The sequence below is a fragment of the Protobothrops mucrosquamatus genome, unplaced genomic scaffold (assembly GCF_001527695.2).
Source record: "Protobothrops mucrosquamatus isolate PMUCROS unplaced genomic scaffold, P.Mucros_1.0 scaffold_178, whole genome shotgun sequence".
Classification (NCBI taxonomy): domain Eukaryota; kingdom Metazoa; phylum Chordata; class Lepidosauria; order Squamata; family Viperidae; genus Protobothrops; species Protobothrops mucrosquamatus.
Genome location: NW_015386254.1, coordinates 519,760 through 534,228, shown reverse-complemented (window position 1 = coordinate 534,228; position 14,469 = coordinate 519,760). Strand labels below are relative to the sequence as shown.

General features: G+C 40.2%; 1 protein-coding gene across 1 annotated transcript; it reads left to right on the top strand.

Annotated features, from left to right (window-relative positions):
- Positions 1-2,313: 2,313 nt before the first annotated feature.
- Positions 2,314-12,732, top strand: LOC107294268 (veficolin-1-like). The gene is made up of 7 exons (XM_015823491.1): positions 2,314-2,454; positions 7,428-7,565; positions 8,589-8,651; positions 9,532-9,567; positions 10,213-10,346; positions 11,575-11,704; positions 12,590-12,732. Exons 1-7 carry the CDS (start codon positions 2,355-2,357, stop codon positions 12,730-12,732), a joined length of 744 nt encoding a protein of 247 aa, XP_015678977.1. The 5' UTR covers positions 2,314-2,354.
- Positions 12,733-14,469: the final 1,737 nt, after the last annotated feature.

Genomic DNA, 14,469 nt, shown 5'->3' with positions numbered 1-14,469 from the left:
CCAAACAATAGCATTTGAAGTTGGCCAAAAGACCCAGAGTTTGGCTTTGAGGAATTTAGACTGACCAGTTTCTAGAGTAGAGACAGTCTTATAAACACAAAGTTGTGGACTACATAGCAACAGATTCAAAACCTTTGCTTTGTACAATTTTATTGTTGCAGAGATGTTATTATTGCCAAGAAGACTGGCATACTTTAAGATTGTGTTAACAACTTTTTGACCTCTAATAGAAAGCTCACTCACTTGGTTGGTTATTTCAATGGGTGAAGATAACCAAGTTACTTAAAGTCCTTAACTTGAGCCACTTGTTTTTTAAATTGATTTCCCCTTGTAATGGAGGAGTTAAAGTGCATTCTAGAGAAAAATGGAAACTTCATTTTTGAGTAATTGATTTCAAGAAATTCCTGGAAGAATAAAACACTAAAGCACCTAGGCCCACTTGAGTTACGGATAAGGTGCCAACTTAAGAAGATGATTTCAATCTTCTTTACAAGAGATGGATCTAGGATGGTGGGCAAAGATTAAGGAGTAAAATTCTGGTTTAGAAAGAACCGTAATGATGTCATTTATATAGAAGTTGACTAAAGAACAAGAATACAGCTCTTCCTGACTCCTCTGAAAATGGGAATGGTTAAATCATCATTACAGACGAGATGCCTCTCAACTGTGATGTAGATTTGGATGTAACAGAGGGAAGCAACAAAAATGGATTTTTTTGCTCTTTAACTTTGATCAAGAAGTAAATATATTTTGATTGTTAGGATTAGTGAAGTGAATTAAAGCAGCATTTTATCAGCTCATTTCAATAGTATTATGATTAGATATAATCACTGCATGTTATGGAACAAAGAATTCAGAAGAGAAAATGAATAACATGTGTCACAGGTTACAAACGGCAGAATCTAAACAGAATTTGAAATGTAGAGCATTTCCAAAGAGAATAATTCTCTGGGCATATGGAACCACTGCTTAGAAATTTGCCTGGTATTGCAGACATGGAGGAAACTGAGGTGGAGTAAGTCATACAATAGAGGAATTGGAGGAAGTAAGTCAAGCAACACAGCAGTTTCTGTTTGAGGGTGGACTGTGTGCGCGCACACACATATTTTTCTGACTTTATAAAGCAGCTTCAAAGGGGCTTCACTTGAACTTTCACATTAGCAAGGCAACTTTTTCCAAATAATTTTACTGCATTTTACAAAGCATGAACATTAAAAACAACATAAATTAATGATCAGAAGAAATGATAAAGAGTAAAACAAGAACAGGAACAGAAGTGTAAAAAAGTATAAAGAAAAACCCACAAATATATACAAAGAATGACTTCTGATGTTTTCTTCCAAGATTATAAAGTGTAAGGAGCTGCCTCAGCTAATCCTCCCAAGAAAGCAGAACTCTTGAAACGTGTAGCATTTCAACAGGAACTTTTATTGGGGTTGCTGACTATAGGAAAGTAAGGCAGGATCTGAGGGTTTCCTGCACAAAGCAATACATTCAAAGTAGGAATCCAAAACCCCACCCCAACTGTCCATCCAGTTGGTTCGAATAGAGCCAATCCAAAGGTGTCAAATTGTTGTGGGAATGAACCGATAAGGCATAGCTCTCAAGGTTGTTAGGTCTCTTTGTGCCGTCTTCCTTCCGCCCAGAGATAAGGCAGATGGCCGGAGGCACATTCCTTTCTCACCCCGTACTTTTATCCAGTGGTGGAATTAAAATATCTGAACAACCGGTTCTTTTATTCGATACAGGCCTGGGCCTCTGAGAATGGACTTACAGAAGTGGCATCCACGCACTTCCGTTGGGCCGTTCTAGACCTGGGAGGCCTCCTCTGGGCCTCTGAATCTAGAATGGACTTACAGAAGTGGCATCCATGCACTTCCAGTGGGCAGTTCTAGGCCTGGGAGGCCTGCTTCAGGCCTCTGAGGCCTAGACTGGACTTCTGTGAGCCAGCTGGTTCTCTGAATGCAGCAAAATTTAGCTATCGGTTCTGCTGAACCGGTATGAACCGACTGAATCCCACCACTGCTTTCATCTCTTCCAATCCCTAACCCAGACAAAACAGAACAAACCATTGTTAATAAAACATTCGGCACATTGTCTATTCTAGTAAATTCCGTTATTTCTAGAGCTCATCTGTAAATATTGTGAATGGTGTCAAGATTTGTGAAAGCAGGTGTTGCAAAAGAAGACTTTCAACATAGTTTCTTCCTGTACTTTTGCAAGGAAATTCTATTATTTCCACATTTCTCTATTTACAGAACTAATGGGCATTGCTATATATACAAGAACACTTAATCCCATAGCCCAGTTGAAAGACATATTTAAAGGAAGCAAACTAGGTTCCCAGAGGCAAGATGACATCTTGGATTGGTTTTTGCTTCATATTCCTGATTGCTCTGGCTGCAGAGAGAGGACTATCCACACAGGAGGAGACAGAAACCAACTGCTGTGCACGTGAGTCTCAATTGGTCCTTTCTGTGCTGAGCTAGCTAATTAAGATAGATTGGTCTAGAGAGCTTCCCTCAAAACTGTAGGGCAAATCATCATTAGTGGGAGCTCCTGGGACTTCCCCATCCCTTTAGGGAAAGTGCTGCTGGAGGATTTGCCAGAGCTCCAGACAATGGCTAATTTTGTTTTGTTTTTTTTCCTAATTGCAACAAATGCAACAATGCGGGGAAGGCATTGTTTAGTGGCCATTTTCTGCTTTGTTATTGATCAGAGGGAGGAATCGATGTTCAAAGATCAAAGTTAACAGACCGGTAGTAGAAGCTTTAGTGAAGCTAGAGCAATTCTAGGAGAAGGGTTTAATGGATTGGGAAAGAAATTGACCAGTGGCGTTTGTCTTTGGCCAAAAAGGCATGCCTTATAAAAGCATCTGTGCTCTATTCTGTAGCATATACTGTTTCCCAGCCTGAAAAGATTCTCCTAATCAGATGCTTTGTGTCAAAAGCATCTTTCACGCATAAAGGCTGAACTGATCCAAGAACAGAGCTAATCCAGCTGGGCTTCATGTGTTGAATCAATCAGTTTGAAGTAGGCCATACTCTTATTCGATGCAGGCCTGGGCCTCGGAGGCCTAGAACGGACTTACAGAAGTGGCATCCATGCACTTTCGGTGGGCAGTTCTAGGCCTGGGAGGCCTGCTCCAGGCTTCTGAGGCCTAGACTGGACTTCTGTAAGCCAGCTGGTTCTTTGAATGCAGCAAAATTTAGCTAACAGTTCTCCTGAACCGGTGTGAACCGACTGAATCCCACCACTGCTTTCATCTCTTCCAATCCCTAATCCAGACAAAACAGAACAAACCATTGTTAATAAAACATTCGGCACATTGTCATTTTGTCCCATGTCCTAATGGAGGGGGAATCAAAATGTCAACTTGGCAACCATGGCTGCACAATCAAAGCTGCACCCATTTTAAAGTATCCAATGATGTTCATGGCAAATTTATTTATTTATTTATCCATTCATTCAAAATTGATATAGTTATCCAATTTCAAATGACTCTTTAAAAATTAAAAAGATGTGGGATTTCAATTGCATGTCCCCCCCCCCATTTACTCCTCATCCTCAAGTACCAATTACACAGAGGTTGCAATTGAAGTCAGAAGAAAACTAACCATTACCTGGAATGAAAAAAATTAAACTGGAGGTGTGAAAAGAAGACTGTCATCTTAACTGACTGAGAGAATGCAAGCTTCACCTTTCCACAGTAATAGCTGGGAAAGGTACCCGTAGTCCTTGGATTCCAGTGGCAATTGGGATCAGAATTTTCATTGCTAAGTGATGTGGTTGTAAAGCATGATGTCATGTATTACAAAAGGACAATTCTCTCTCCCACCCATCTCCTTTACAACTGAGAGGGAGGGTCTCTTCTGAGCCTCTTGCCCTGCCCACCATCTAACTGCAGGCTATGCCGTCCTTTGGCAACATCTCTTCACCTACTGTGCCAAGATCTTTCTCACATACCATTACAAGAGATTTTTATTTATTTATTTATTTATTTAAAAAAATGAGGGTTTTTTATTTATTTATTTATTTATTTATTTATTTATTTATTTATTTATTTATTTATTCTGTTTTTATGGCAAGACTGGCTAGGCTAGCATACACTGCTTTTCGACAAAAGCCTGGTAGATAGAAGAGGGAGTCAAGCTATTCTCCAAAGCGCCTGAAGGCAGGACAAGAAGTAATGGATGGAAACTAATCAATGAGAGAAGCAACCTGGAACTAAGGAAAAAATTTCCTGATAGAACAATTAACCAGTGGAACAATTTGCCTCCAGAAGCTATGAATGCTCCAACACTGGAAGTTTTTAAGAAGAGACTGGACAGCCATTTGTCCGAAATGGTATAAGATTTCCTGCCTGAGCAGGGAGTTGACTAGATGACCTCCAGGGTCCCTTCCAACTTTATATTATTATTATTATTATTATTATTATTATTATTATTATTATTATTATTATTATTATTATTATTATTATTATTCATAATCATAATCATAATCATAATCATAATCATAATCATAATCATATATTAATCTAATTTCTAGATCAGCAACTGGTCCGCACAAACAAGCAAAGCCCCATCCTTGGGATGCAGGCAGCATACAAACCCACGCACTCTCCGATCCGCGGAAAAACTTTTCTCCACGGAACCGGTCCCTGGTGCCCAAAAGTTTGGGGATCTCTGTTCTAGATATTACTCTACTTTACAGCCTTTCTTTCACTCTATAGATTTAAAAAAGCAATTTAGTCTATACTCATACTTGTCTAGGTGTACAATACATTTATAATCCATAAGATCATATGAAAATTGCAGAAGATTAATGAACAACACCTATTAATTTTTAGTCATGCATTAAATATAATCAGCCTTGTCAGGCTAATTGGGATATTGTCAGTCTTTGTCAGGGAGTATTTATCCAAGAAGGAAAATTGTAAGAGCTGAAGTATTTGTTTACCTGAAGTTCGGCTCACTCATGTTTCTTCTCTCCCTCTGATAACAGCATTTAAAAGATCCACATTGTTCCACAGAAAATGCTCAACAAAGGACAAAGGGTGGGGAAAGTAATGCAATGCAGGGATTTCCGTTATTTCTAGAGCTCCATCCCTCATCTGTAAATATTGTGAATGGTGCCAAGATTTGTGAAAGCAGGTGTTGCAAAAGAAGACTTTCAACATAGTTTCTTCCTGTACTTTTGCAAGGAAATTCTATTATTTCCACATTTCTCTGTTTACAGAACTAATGGGCATTGCTATATATATAAGAACACTTAAGCCCATAGCCGAGCTCAAAGACATATTTAAAGGATAGCAAACTAGGCAATGCTGGCTGTGGAATTCTGGGAGTTGAAGTCCACATGCCTTAAAATTGTCAAGGTTGAGAAACACTGGTCTAGAGAGCTTCCCTCAAAACTGTAGGGCAAATCATCATTAGTGGGAACTCCTGGGACTTCCCCATCCCTTTAGGGAAAGTGCTGCTGGAGGATTTGCCAGAGCTCCAGACAATGGCTAATTTTGTGTTTGTTTTTTTTCCTAATTGCAACAAATGCAACAATGCGGGGAAGGCATTGTTTAGTGGCCATTTTCTGCTTTGTTATTGATCAGAGGGAGGAATCGACGTTCAAAGATCAAAGTTAACAGACCGGTAGTAGAAGCTTTAGTGAAGCTAGAGCAGTGTTTCTCAACCTTGACAATTTTAAGGCATGTGGACTTCAACTCCCAGAATTCCACATGCCTTAAAATTGTCAAGGTTGAGAAACACTGAGCTAGAGCAATTCTAGGAGAAGGGTTTAATGGATTGGGAAAGAAATAGACCAGTGGCGTTTGTCTTTGGCCAAAAAGGCATGCCTTATTAAAACATCTGTGCTCTATTCTGTAGCATATACTGTTTCCCAGCCTGAAAAGATTCTCCTAATCAGATGCTTTGTGTCAAAAGCATCTTTCACGCATAAAGGCTGAACTGATCCAAGAACAGAGCTAATCCAGCTGGGCTTCATGTGTTGAATCAATCAGTTTGAAGTAGCTCATACTCTAAAGTAAACACAGTAAAGACAGTTTTGAATGATTTTCATAGTTGCTGGAGTTCCTCACTAGCAGAAACACATCTCCCTCAACTCCTGGTGGGTCTAGGACAACTTGCCAAGGCCAGTTCACCATGGCCGAGTCACTGTTGGCAACTCACTATGGGACAACTCATGGGGTAACTCACCATGGAACCAATCAACACAGAATAAGGCAAGAGAGGGACAAGTAAGTTGCAGAGGGTCTGGCGTCTTGCTTTAGCTTCGATCTTTCTCAAATTAGAAGTCATTGAGGCTGGGGTGAGCTGCAATTCTCTTGTGTCTCTCTTGAGTTGTCCCACATTGAATTGTCCTGCAGCAAGTCAGTTGAGGCAAGTTGGTTGCAGCGAGTCAGCCGGGGTGGAGTCAGCCATGGCAAATCAGCCATGGCGAATTGTCCCATTTTGAATCAAAGTTACCCTGGTTCATTGCCACTACTCCCCCACGGCCCCGAGATGGGGCTCTGCCATTCTACTTGCTGCAAGAAGCATATACTGGAATGGAAGAAGGTAGGGTCCCACCTGGGTCCTTGTTTTTTATCATTCTGCCATTGGCTGGTTGCAGAGAGTGTGGGTGGTTCACGAAGCATCTAGTAAGATTGCCTGATGCAGATTGGAGATGAAACATGCTACCGTACCTAGGCTGGATGAGGCCCGAGACTGAAGTGAAAGAGGCGCCTAATTACACATTTTGTGAAAATTATGTAAAATCTGTCAATAAATATCAAACTTTTTCAACCTATGGATTTAGTACTTCTACAAATCACTAAAGACACAGTAACTCATGTGTGTGTCTTTTTAAATGTAATGAATGTATAACCTATGCGTTATCTAATAATTTAGCTAACAAGTTTTAAATATACATTCAAAAATATAAATGAGAAGAAAGAAATCTGATTCTTATATGCATAGATGGATTTGTTAGAGAACAAATATTTTCTGGGCTCCCAGTGAACTGCACTTTTGTGGAAATATTTGATTTTCCCCCATATAAAGTGTGTAAGGTAATCAACTAGAATATTTGAAAGGAAAACGTGTACATGTTAGTATCAGGGATTGTTTCCTTAGAGTATCCTATACATGTCATTGTTCTTCCTCCTCCTGCCCTTTTCACCTTTCCTCTAGTCTAGCAGTTAAAAAAATGCAGGCTTTAAAAGCTTGTGAAGGCTCAGTAAAAAAAAGAAAAAAAGAATGAACTTGTCCAGAATTCCCCATGATAGAAATCCAGTATTATCTGCTGCATCATCCTGGTTTTCTAGCAACCAAACTAAGGCCACCTTGATTTAGTGTGACTTGTTAGACTCTGAGGAAAACCTTCTTGCTTCTCTCTAGTTTTTCACTCAGTTTATGCTCTTTCTTCTATTCCAGAGCTGAAGAGCTTAGCAGAATGTGGGCGTGACAAGATTGTCCTCCAGGGCCAGGCAGGCATACCTGGAATTCCAGGTATGCCTGGAACAAATGGACTTCCTGGGTCCAAGGGTGAGCCAGGACCTCAAGGGCCCCCAGGTAAGTTGACGATTGGTGTCAAGGAGATCTAGCAGCTTATTTGTTCTATTATTAGGAAAGTCAAAGCCTGGACTGTCTAGAAGAAAGGATATTGGGGTAAGCATCATCAAGGTTACAGGCAGAGGGATGAAAACCATGACCCACCCCTCAAGTTCCAGCTAGGAAGGGAGGGTGCCATACTAACAAGATTGCATTTCAGGTCAGGAAGAGGATTTTAAAAATGCTGATGACTGTACAATAGTAGCAGTTGGGAGTGCTCCTATAGTTGGAACTTCTAGTCCAGTGGTGGCGAACCTATGGCACGGGTGCCAGAGGCGGCACTCAGAGCCCTCTCTGTGGGCATGCACACCGTCGCCCCAGTCCTAGCCCTTCAGCTGGGTTTTATAAAACCGTTTCGCTTTAGGCCTCCGCTGCTTTGTGAAAAAAAAAAAGTTCAGTCAATTTCAACTTCTCGGGGGGAAAAAAAACTTGCAAAGTTGGAATTCATTGATTGAATTTTTTAGTCCCACCCAGTCTGCCGTTACCACCGCAGCCACACCCACCCAATGGACCATGCCCAGCCAGTGGGTCACACCCACCCGGCACCCGATGATGCATAAGTGGGTTTGGGGTTGCAGTTTGGACACTCGGTTTCTAAAAGGTTCGCCATCACTGTTCTAGTCCTTTTGGGGGGAGGATGGAATGTATCGTTCTGTTAAAGGGACTATTCTTATGCCCACCAGCTTTCTTCCTTTCCAGGGATTAGTCAGTTCTTTCCTAGCAAAATGTTTATGGTCTTTGCAGTGCTTGAGAAAGATGAGGAAAACCTAAAACCAATGCAAGTTCAGAATAGTTATACATTCTTCCATTATGTGGAAAGTGTATAGGTAGCTTTCCTGTTTATAAAAAGGGTTGTTGTCCCCTTTTTGCAAACTGAAAGATGGCACCCGGTGTGATGACCTTGCTTTTTACCAGGACAAGATTTGGAAAGCTCTTGGTATATTCCAGATGTTCTTTTAAGAAGCATTGTTCTGTTCTCCTTAGGTGAAAAGGGCTCTGCTGGGATATCTGGAAAAGCTGGACCAAAGGGAGACAAAGGAGACAAAGGTAACGTATCTCCAGAAATCCATTTTTTTAATGAGGGAGATATATGGAAATCCCAAGCCTCTTGGCTTCCAAACAAATACTCTCACTCATGCTTCTACTTCGGCGATCACTTTGCAAGACAAGTTCTTTGCAGCCTGTTTTCTATACCTCTGTTCCTCTGTGCAGGAAAATAGGTAACAAACTTGCATAAAAAAGAAGTGTTGTTATACAGAGAGTCCTCGACTTATGACCACAACTGAGTCCAAAATTTCCATTGCTAAGCAAGACAGTTGTTAAGCGAGTTTTGTCCCATTTTATGATCTTTCTTGCCACAGTTGTTGAGTGAATCGCTGCAGTAGTTATAAGTTAGTAACATGATTGTCAAGTAAATTTGGCTTCCCCAGTGGCTTTGTCTGTCAGAAAGTTGCCAAGGGGATCACAAGATCCTGGGACACTGCAACCATTGTAAATACAAGCCGGTTGCCAAACTTCAGAATTTTGATCATGGGACTACAGGGATACTGCGATGGGGTTGGACTCGATGATCTCCAAGGTCCCTTCCAACTTTATTATTATTATCAGTGGGTTTTTTCTAAAAAAAAAAAAGGTGCCGGAACTCACACATGTCATACAACCCGCCTTGCCTACCCTACAAGGTTCCATCCAAAAAAGGTGCCGGAACTCCATTCTGGGCGTTCTATGAGAAAAAAAAGCCCTGATTATTATTATTACTTTTTTCAGTGCCATTGTAACTCCGAATGGCCATTAAATGAATGGTTGTAAGTTGAGGACTACCTGTGTTCAGAGTTTGTGAAATAGTTCTCGTGTTCACATTTCTTTTTACTTGGAGAGCCCTGAGTCTATTCAGCTCAAAAGCAGTTTTTTTTCCCCCTTTCCACAGGAGAATCCTGCCGCTTAGAAAGCTGTCAGCAGGAAGGTATGTCTAAGCATTCTCCCCTTGTTTACTCAGTCACTTCAACCTTCCCCAGATAATTGGCACAAATGACATCAGCTGGGTCTTCATCTTCTTTTTGATCTCCCTTTGTCTGCCCTTTATCACTCAGGATAATAAATGTAAAAAATGCCTGAACAGGCTAGAACAGATGCTTGGAAAAGTACAAATTCTCTGATCACAGTTTAAGGATCATTGTGATGCATTTCATCTGCACCTATCAGCTTTTCCCAACCTGTGTCTTCTAAGAATGTTGGACTCCACCTCCCATAATCCTCCCCCCGATAATTAATGGCTCTAGTTTGGAGAAAGCTGCTACCTATTCAAATAATGTATGTCTTATTCAGGTGTTGAAGGATCTATCTATACCTATGTGTTGTAAGCTTCCCAGAGTTGTTGGATACGAGATGGAGGGCATATAAATTTTATAAATAAATATTTTCTTCATTTTTTAAAAAAATATTATTGCATACCAATGTGTATCCATTCTCCTACAGTCGGCATTATGGTAATTTCACTGGAGGTTCTTGCATAGAGACCTGTAATTGTCCCAACACATATATTTTCAGTACAGATAGAATCTGAACTGATGCACACATTCCCCCCCACCCACCCCAATTCTTCTCTCAGAGGCAAGAGCCAGAAACTGCAAGGAGCTCCGTGAACATGGAGAGACCCTCACTGGCTGGTACACCATCTATCCAATCACAGGGAAAGTGATGGTGGTTTTCTGTGACATGGAAGTAGATGGAGGAGGCTGGTTGGTAAGTAAGAGATCTTAGAGATGTTTGCTTCCAACATAATGAAAACAGGAAAAAATATTTTAATTCATTAGTCATATTCAAAGGCTAACTCGGCTTTTTCTAACCTGGCTCCCTCTTGATCTGTTGGGGTGACAGTATCTAGGATTCCCAGCTTTTGTCATGCTGGCTAAGAATTCCAAGAGTTGCTGTCCAGCATACCTGGAGGGGGCCAGGTTAGAGAACCTATGTACAGAATACAGAATAACAGAGTTGGAAGGGACCTTGGAGGGCTTCTGATTCAACTGCCTGCTTAAGCAGGAGGCCCTATGCCAGTGTTTCTCAACCTTGACAATTTTAAGGCATGTGGACTTCAACTCCCAGTATTCCACAGCCAGCATTGCTGGCTGTGGAATTCTGGGAGTTGAAGTCCACATGCCTTAAAATTGTCAAGGTTGAGAAACACTGCGGCCTATGCCAAGGGTAGGCAACCTTGGCTCTTTTATGACTTGTGGACTTCAATTCCCAGAATTCCTGAGCCAGCCATGCTGAGGGGAAAGGGAGAGTTTCCAAGCTGAGCCATGCTGGCTCAGGAATTCTGGGAGTTGAAGTCCACGAGGCATAAAAGAGCCAAGGTTGCCTACCCCTGCGGCCTATGCCATTCCAGACAAATGGTTGTCCAGTCTCTTCTTAAAAATCTTCAGTAATGGAGCACCCACAACTTCTGGAAGCAAGATGTTCCACTAATAGTTCTCACTGACAGGAAATTTCTCCTTAGTTCTAGGTGGGATCCTCTTTTTGATAATTTTCCACCTGTTACTTCTTGTCTTGCCCTCAGGAGTTTTGGAGGAAATCATAGGAATCTCCCTTCTACCTGCCTGAAGCAGAGTTCAGGAGACCTTGGGTCGCCCCTTCCTCAGCATACATCTCCACAAGCTTTGCAGAGAAGAGAAGGCAATCCTTATTCTAGACTAGAGAAAAATAGGCAGTCCCTATTCCACCTCAGTTTTTCTTGATTTCTTTCTTTTTTTGTCCTGTATGCAGATGGGAGCGTAGGTGGCCTTTCATACTGCATTTTAAGTCCAGATAACATGGGTACTAGTGCTTCCAAACAACTTTTTAATTAAGCAGTCACCCTGCCACAATGCTTTACTTTTAAAGCAGTAGCCTAGTAAGAACTTACTAAGCCAGTATGAGAGACCTAAATGGAAATGGTATAACATTAAGAAAGCAGATTCTCTCTCTCAACTAGGTCTTTCAGAAGCGGCAGGATGGGTCTATCAATTTCTATCGTGAATGGGAATCATACAAGAAAGGATTTGGGAGGCAAGAATCAGAATTCTGGTTGGGCAATGATAAGATCCATCTTCTCACCAGTTCTGGTAAGTCCAAAATCTCCTACCTGATGCTCAGTTTGATACATTAAATTTGTTCACACAGACAATGCTTATCTTTATCTGAATTAATTTATAAGGAAAGATGAATATCAATCCTTTCAGTCTCTAATATTACCAGAGACTCTCTTTGCATCACAATATGCATAAAAGAAAGACTCTGATCTGTTCCTGTTGGTCCATAAGACATAACCTCTATTTCCTTCCATAAAGATTAATAATACATTCCAAATTCATAAATGAAATCTGAGAAAAATAAACTTTTTTCTGTAATTTGCAATTTTTTTCAGAACTTTATGTAGCATGATTCTCCGAGACAGTTGATAACTAACATCAGGAATAAAATGCTTAAAAATAGGGAAAAAGAGAAAGTTGCTTTCTTTCTCATGAGGGCCCATCACTGTCTTTTACACACACACACACACACACACACACACACACACACACATGCATGGTCCCTGGGTAATATATTCATATACAGAACTAGGACACCCCAGCAGCAATCTGTATCCCTCCTTGCTGCCTTACTCACCACATGTAGGTAGAAAGTTATTAAAAAATATTGGCTTTGCGAAAGCAGAGGAAAAAGTGGCAATGCATGGATCGTTTTCTGGCTAATTGTGCAAAACGACAAGACAAAGTTTGTGACTTCTGGACAGTGGTTTAATTTTCCTGGGCCAACTCTTGTGCTCCTGAATTCTGCTCCTCCATATTGTTGGTTATCGTTGCTTTTGGATGGACATGGCTCACAATTCCACTGTGGTCATGTCCTGATGGAATGAAAGTCTGCTACAATGATCAATATGCTTCCCTTCAAGGATTTCTGTATCTCTAGTATTCATTCTCTAATAACATTTACCCTTCGATGTTCAGGTACACATCAACTACGGATTGACGTGGAAGATTTCAATGGTTCCACAACTTTTGCAACATATTCCAGTTTCAGAATCGCAAATGAAAGTGAAAAGTACAGGGTAAATGTGGGCTCCTATTTGGATGGTAACATGGGTGAGTAATGCAGAGATTTCCTCTTCATTTCAGTACCTTGGTATACATCATAAAATACAATTATCTTAACATCTGTCATACAGCAGTTGATTTTCTGAAGGCATTTAGTCAAGTCATATGAGCCTCAAGGCACCATATGAATATATAAAACATTTTTTATGCTTTTGCCTTCTGCTTCTATTCATAAAAAATATATTATTTTTGATAGTGAATTTTAGAATTACCAGTGATGGTGAAAAAAATGCATTATCTCGGTACTATTGCATATAATATTACACTTCATGGATTTCTCTCATCCTTTAAACAAATCAGAGTCCTTTTCTTGAAACAATTATGTCTGTCTTCATTTGAAGCTATCAGAATATGTACACACAGTTCTCATTTAGCAATAATTGGGACCAGCAATTCAGCTGTTAAGCAAAGTAGTCGCTAAGTGAAACTATAACTGTGCTTATGATCTTACTTCAGCTTTCCTTTGCTTTAGAAGACCTGTAAAAGTGATAAATGTGGACACTGGTTACAAAGTTACTTTTTAAACTTTATTGTAACTGTGAATGATCACTGTCTGAGACAATTGCTAAATGAAGACTAATTGTATTGCGTGTGTATTGCTGCCCTGACCTTTTATGACAAGAAGTGCTCCAAATGAACAATTCCTTCTTTACCATTTAAGTTGGCCCAGCGGTAGGCAACCTTGGCTCTTTTATGACTCATGGACTTCAACTCCCAGAATTCCTGAGCCAGCATAGCTGGCTCAGGAATTCTGGGAATTGAAGTCCATGAGTCATAAAAGAGCCAAGGTTGCCTACTCCTGGGTTGGCCTAATGAACTAACCAACTTTATGCTATTGAATCCATTTTGACTCCTGGCAACCATGTGGACAAGTCCCTGAAATTTTCTTGGCAAGATTTCAGAAGTGGCTTGCCAGTGCTTGCTTCCTGGGGTGGGACGGGGTGGGGGTGGGGAGAGAGAAAAAAAGAAAGTCAGAGAGACTGAGAGAGACTGGCCCTAAGGTCACCCAGCTGTCTTTGTGCCTAAGGGGTGACTAAAACTCAGTTTTTTGGTTTCCAGACTGTTCCTTAAGCTCCATGCAAAACTGTCTGTCTGTCATGAAGCAGAAATAGTTTATTTTCTGTTAAAAGATCGATCCATTCATATATCTATGAAAGGAGCTAAATTTGTTGTGTTGCACTTTGCCACCAGGAAGAAAAAGGTTTGAATTTGGCCTTAACGTTGCTTTTTTATTATTTTGCATTATTTTATTTCATACTGTATTTTTTAAATGAATCTCTGCTAACTGTGGTATATATTGGATTCTTTCTCATTTTTTGATCTTTAATCATGAATGAATAAGTAAGCTCTAGAACTGAATCCAGAATTTTAAATCTGCTTTAAATATAATTTGTATATATAATTTATATATCGCTCTTATAATAGTGTCTGGTGATCTTATTACATTGTTCTATGTTGGCTGGTTTTTTTTAGTTAGGATATTATGAAGTCTAGCTGTGTTTGTAAACTATGGTTTATAGTTTGGCATGTGACATGATTATTATTATTATTATTATTATTTTAATTTCTATACCGCCCTTCTCCCGCAGGACTCAGGGCGGTGCACAGCATATTAAAACAGATATACATATCAATAAAAATAAAAACCCCTCTAAAACCAAATTAAAACCAAATATTCGAAGCTGTGTTCCAATTAAAATTATACTTAAAATCGTCCCTAAATAAAATCCTCC

Excerpts from the sequence above, each read along its gene's own strand:
- LOC107294268 (XM_015823491.1), top strand. The coding sequence starts at position 2,355 with ATGACATCTTGGATTGGTTTTTGCTTCATATTCCTGATTGCTCTGGCT. Across the intron at positions 9,568-10,212 it reads AGAAAGCTGTCAGCAGGAAG|AGGCAAGAGCCAGAAACTGC; the intron begins GTATGTCTAAGC and ends TTCTTCTCTCAG. Across the intron at positions 11,705-12,589 it reads CCATCTTCTCACCAGTTCTG|GTACACATCAACTACGGATT; the intron begins GTAAGTCCAAAA and ends TTCGATGTTCAG.